Below are 4655 nucleotides of genomic sequence, written 5' to 3'. Positions count from 1 at the left end.
ACAAACTCCTCCACCCATGATCAGGAAGCCTCTTGTGGCAGGTCAGCCGTTGTTGTCGCCGTGTCTTTCCGTTAGCCGTGGTAACCGTAACGGTAAGGATACCCTCGGTATCCGTGGTACCGGTAACCATATCTGTATGGATGGTGGTGGTGGTGGTGGCCATACCCATAACCATACTGAGGATCAGCCTCAGGATCAGCAGAAGGTTCCGGATCAGCAGAGGGTTGCGGATCAGCAGAGGGTTCCGGATCAGCAGACGGTTCCGGATCGGGATCAGCGGACCTCTTGTGCTTGTGGGGATAGTGAGAGTGATGGTGATGATGGGGATGTTTGTAGTAGCCGTAATGGTGACCATAGTGATGTGGGTAGTAGACATGTCTGTGACCATACCCATAGCTGTAAGGATGAGAAGGATCTGCTGTAGGATCAGCTGTAGGGTCAGCTGATGGTTCAGGATCAGCAGATGGTTCTGGATCAGCAGACGGTTCTGGATCAGGATCAGCGGACCTCTTGTGCTTGTGAGGATAGTGAGAGTGATGGTGGTGATGGGGAATGTTTGTAGTAACCATAATGGTGACCATAATGATGTGGGTAGTAGACATGTCTATGCCCATACCCATAGCTGTAAGGATGGGAAGGATCTGCTGTAGGATCTGCGTTGGGTAGTGGCTCTGGGTCAGCTAAGGGTTCCGGTTCAGCAGAAGGTTCGGGGTCAGCAGAGGGTTCTGGATCAGCAGACCTCTTGTGTTTGTGGTGGTGGTGGTGGGAGTGATGATGGTGATAAGGATGTTTGTAATAGCCATAATGGTGACCATAGTGATGTGGGTAGTAGACATGCCTGTGACCATACCCATAGCTGTAAGGATGAGAAGGATCTGCTGTAGGATCTGCATCAGGTAGTGCCTCTGGTTCAGCTGAGGGTTCTGGATCAGCAGAAGGTTCGGGGTCAGCAGAGGGCTGTGGATCAGCAGACCTCTTGTGTTTGTGGTGGTGGTGGTGGGAGTGATGATGGTGATAAGGATGCTTGTAATATCCATAATGGTGACCATAGTGATGTGGGTAGTAGACATGCCTGTGACCATACCCATAGCTGTAAGGATGAGAAGGATCTGCTGTAGGATCTGCGTCAGGTAGTGCCTCTGGGTCAGCTGAGGGTTCTGGATCAGCAGAAGGTTCAGGGTCAGCAGAGGGCTCCGGATCAGCAGACCTCTTGTGCTTGTGGTGGTGGTGGTGGTGGGGGAGTGGTGATGGTGATAAGGATGTTTGTAGTAGCCATAATGGTGACCATAGTGATGTGGGTAGTAGACATGTCTATGACCATACCCATAGCTGTAAGGATGGGAAGGATCTGCTGTAGGATCTGCGTCGGGTAGTGCCTCTGGGTCAGCTGAGGGTTCAGCAGAAGGTTCGGATCAGCAGAGGGTTCTGGATCAGCGGACCTCTTGTGCTTCAGAAGGTGGTAAGTGCGAGGATGGTGAGGATGTCCGTGGTAACCATACCTGTAACCGTAATGATGAGGATGGTAGACATGTTTGTGACCGTACCCATAGCTATGAGTATAAGAAGGATCTGCATCGGGTACTGGCTGCGGATCAGCTGAGGGTTCTGGATCAGCTGATGGTTCAGGATCAGCTGACCTCTTACCTAATCCATGGATCTGAGGAGCAATGTAAGAGGTAGCACCTCCTGGGTGCAGGGCAACGCCTTTTCCATCAGCCTTCTTCAGGGGCAGGTAGGGATGGCGGCCATAGTAGTGGAAGTAGCGGTGAGGATAATAAGGACGGTAAACGTAAGGTTTCTTTGCCTCTGGTTCAGGGTCAGGGTCAGGGTCGGGGTCTGCCTGCACCGTCGCCGCAATCAGCAGGCACAAAAACGTCCAGACCTGTGGAAAAGGAAGAGGGTGGCCGCGTTAAGATTTGACGTGTGTGAAGGGCTTTGCTAAAGCAAGACCAAGGTCAGCTGGAATGTTCTTGCTAAGTTCATTCGCATATCAAAGTGATTTGCCACTTCAGCTGCGTTTAAATTTGCAATTTGAAGTGCAAGTTCACTCACAGAATTTGTAAGCAATATGTGCGAAGTTAAAAGGCTCTGAAATTTCGAAAATGGCAATCTAATTTTCTTCAAAGTCCATTAAGCCTGAAGAACTGTAATGACAAGAGATTAAATTGAGTACCACTGTCACCCTTACCAATACAAACCTAATTAAGACAAGATCTCTGAGAAAGATTGAGACATTCTAATGTTTTATGAACGGAAAAAACAAATTGAACTCTAAGATTTAATCTGTTGTACAAGGTGTTGGGCAAAATGATAACGGAAAAGATTAGGACAATTTCCCTCCCCTAAAAAACCAAAGAATCACAAGAAAAAATGTCTACTGCCACTTTATTCAACCCGGTTTTTCCTTAAAAAGCTGGGTATAAATGAAAATAAGCATTATATCCACAGCCATTACAATGACTCACAATGGCTATTTTCATCGTGTTTAGATTTCTCTGAAATGGCTATATTCAGGTATGACCGATAATGAGTCATTGTTGTTGAAGCTACAGGACGTAAATTGCAAAAGATAAATGTATAAATGAAAAAGTGTTGGCAAAAGACAGATATTCACATGTAACGGCTTTAATGAATAAAAGGGAATCTAATAAAAAAAAAATAATGGATCCAATATTTACCGCCAAAAAAGTTCACTTTGTTTGTTCAATAGAAACTAATGAAGAATTGAAGTAAATATCAAAAACATTGTAATCAACTTAGTGCCATTCATGGCATAAAAGTAATAATCCCACCGCATTGGAAACCTAATTATTATCAAATGTTTATATTAGTGATGACATTACAGTTAGCGCCCCCCCCACCAAAAAAAACCGTCAATTAAAAACATTTTCAAAGCGAAGAAAACGCTATTCATAGCAATGTAGCGAGAGAGAGAGAGAGAGAGAGAGAGAGAGAGAGAGAGAGAGAGAGAGAGAGAGAGAGAGGTTAATTTAGCAACATCAAATAATCACAGAAAAAAGTAATGAAACTCACCAAACACCTCGATTTGGAGAGATACTAAAAACTCCTCTTGATTGGAGAGAGAGAGAGAGAGAGAGAGAGAGAGAGAGAGAGAGAGAGAGAGAGAGAGATTAATATACGCTCATACAGAGTAACAGTATAGAAAATATCCTCGTCAAGGAGCTCGCTAAACTCTTCTTGGTTAGAGAGAGAGAGAGAGAGAGGGAGAGATTTAGGCTTTTACAAAATAATAATAATTAAGAAAAAACTCGTCATGAAAATCACAAACTCCTTTTGGTTTGAGAGAGAGAGAGAGAGAGAGAGGCTGATAGATTAATTTAGGCTCATACAAAATGATACTAATAAGAAAAAATCCTCATAAAACTCACTAAACTCCTCATAGTCGTTCCTTTCCTAGTCACCGCCGCTCCTCCAGGTGGCTTTAGCTCACGAGATGAGGGACTTCAGGAGCCTCTGCTGAGTCCCTCGGCGCCTCCACCTTATATACAGGCGCTGGGGCGTCCTTCGGGGTGGGAGTGGCCTACAGGATATCTGACCGAGCGAACGGCACGCCCCGTACCAAACCAAGCAGCTGCGTCTCTGAAAATCCTTCGAAGGGGAAAATTCAGAAGGAAAAAATAAAATGTTTCTCGTTGTTTCCCGCATTTCAGTTCCAGCCTCCGGAGATGCGGATGGTGCAAGTTCTTGGAGATAAAAGGATTCCAATTTATGCGTAATGAGGCAGTGCTTGTGGGTGGGTGGGAGGATGGGGGTGGGTGGGAGGAGGAAATGGGAAAAGGGGGGTGGGGCGGCTAAGGAAGGGAGCTCCCAATGAGACCCCAAGATAGATTAGGCCAATTATAGCGACAGCTTGTCACTGATCATCCGGTAATTAGCGACAACCCCCTAATTAGGGCGAAGTCGCTTCTTGCACAATTAGCAAAGGGGCTCCTCTCCCAACTCCTGCAGAAGGAAGGAGGCGCCTTTTGTTGTAGCTGTCGGCTGTTGTAGGTGATTTTGCTGCCCTTGTTGAAGTTCTCGTATTGTATTGTATTGTATTATAGAAGGGTACAAGCAATAAGCCGTGACTTTCATGCATTGGTGACTTGTTATGTAATGACTTTCACAGACTTGCATTTATACATAGCATAGAATGCCTTTCAATAAAATGGTGTATTTATTAACGAAGGAATTTCAGAGATATATTTCATACTGAATACTTTTCAAAGAATGATGTATTTCCTTTTGTGTGAATATTTAAAGAAATACTTTTTATACAGTCTGAATTTCACGGAACCAATAGTTATATTAAAGTGTCTTTCATTACAGTATCAATAATAACAGTGATAATATCAATAGTGGTAGAATTGACATAATTTCTTGCATTTATTATTATTATTATTATTATTATTATTATTATTATTATTATTATTATTATTATTATTATTATTATTATTATTATTATTTACTGCACATATTACTAGACCCGTTTTACGATGATCTCCTTCTCAAAGGCGAAAAAGTCAAACTGCTTTTGGGAACAACGAAGCGATTAGGAAATTCAAGAGTTTTAAGAATTAGTGAAAAAGGTTATATAAATTGCTCATTGATGGAGTGTCTCCTCTCCTCCATTACCGATCTTTGGAATTCCCTTT

The 4655-nt window shown here is 43.6% G+C and overlaps 1 protein-coding gene across 1 annotated transcript; it reads right to left on the bottom strand.

Moving 5' to 3' along the window:
* Positions 1 to 366: 366 nt before the first annotated feature.
* On the bottom strand, positions 367 to 3462 carry LOC136834074 (uncharacterized). The gene is made up of 3 exons (XM_067096330.1): positions 3390 to 3462; positions 1634 to 1882; positions 367 to 1137 (listed from the first exon to the last, which is right to left on the bottom strand). The coding sequence occupies exons 1-3, from the start codon at positions 3399 to 3401 to the stop codon at positions 499 to 501; spliced, it is 900 nt and encodes a 299-aa protein (XP_066952431.1). The 5' UTR covers positions 3402 to 3462; the 3' UTR covers positions 367 to 498.
* Positions 3463 to 4655: the final 1193 nt, after the last annotated feature.

This window comes from Macrobrachium rosenbergii, chromosome 53 (assembly GCF_040412425.1).
Source record: "Macrobrachium rosenbergii isolate ZJJX-2024 chromosome 53, ASM4041242v1, whole genome shotgun sequence".
Classification (NCBI taxonomy): domain Eukaryota; kingdom Metazoa; phylum Arthropoda; class Malacostraca; order Decapoda; family Palaemonidae; genus Macrobrachium; species Macrobrachium rosenbergii.
Note: the sequence above shows the minus strand (reverse complement) of the source record. Positions and strands in the feature narration are given on the sequence as shown.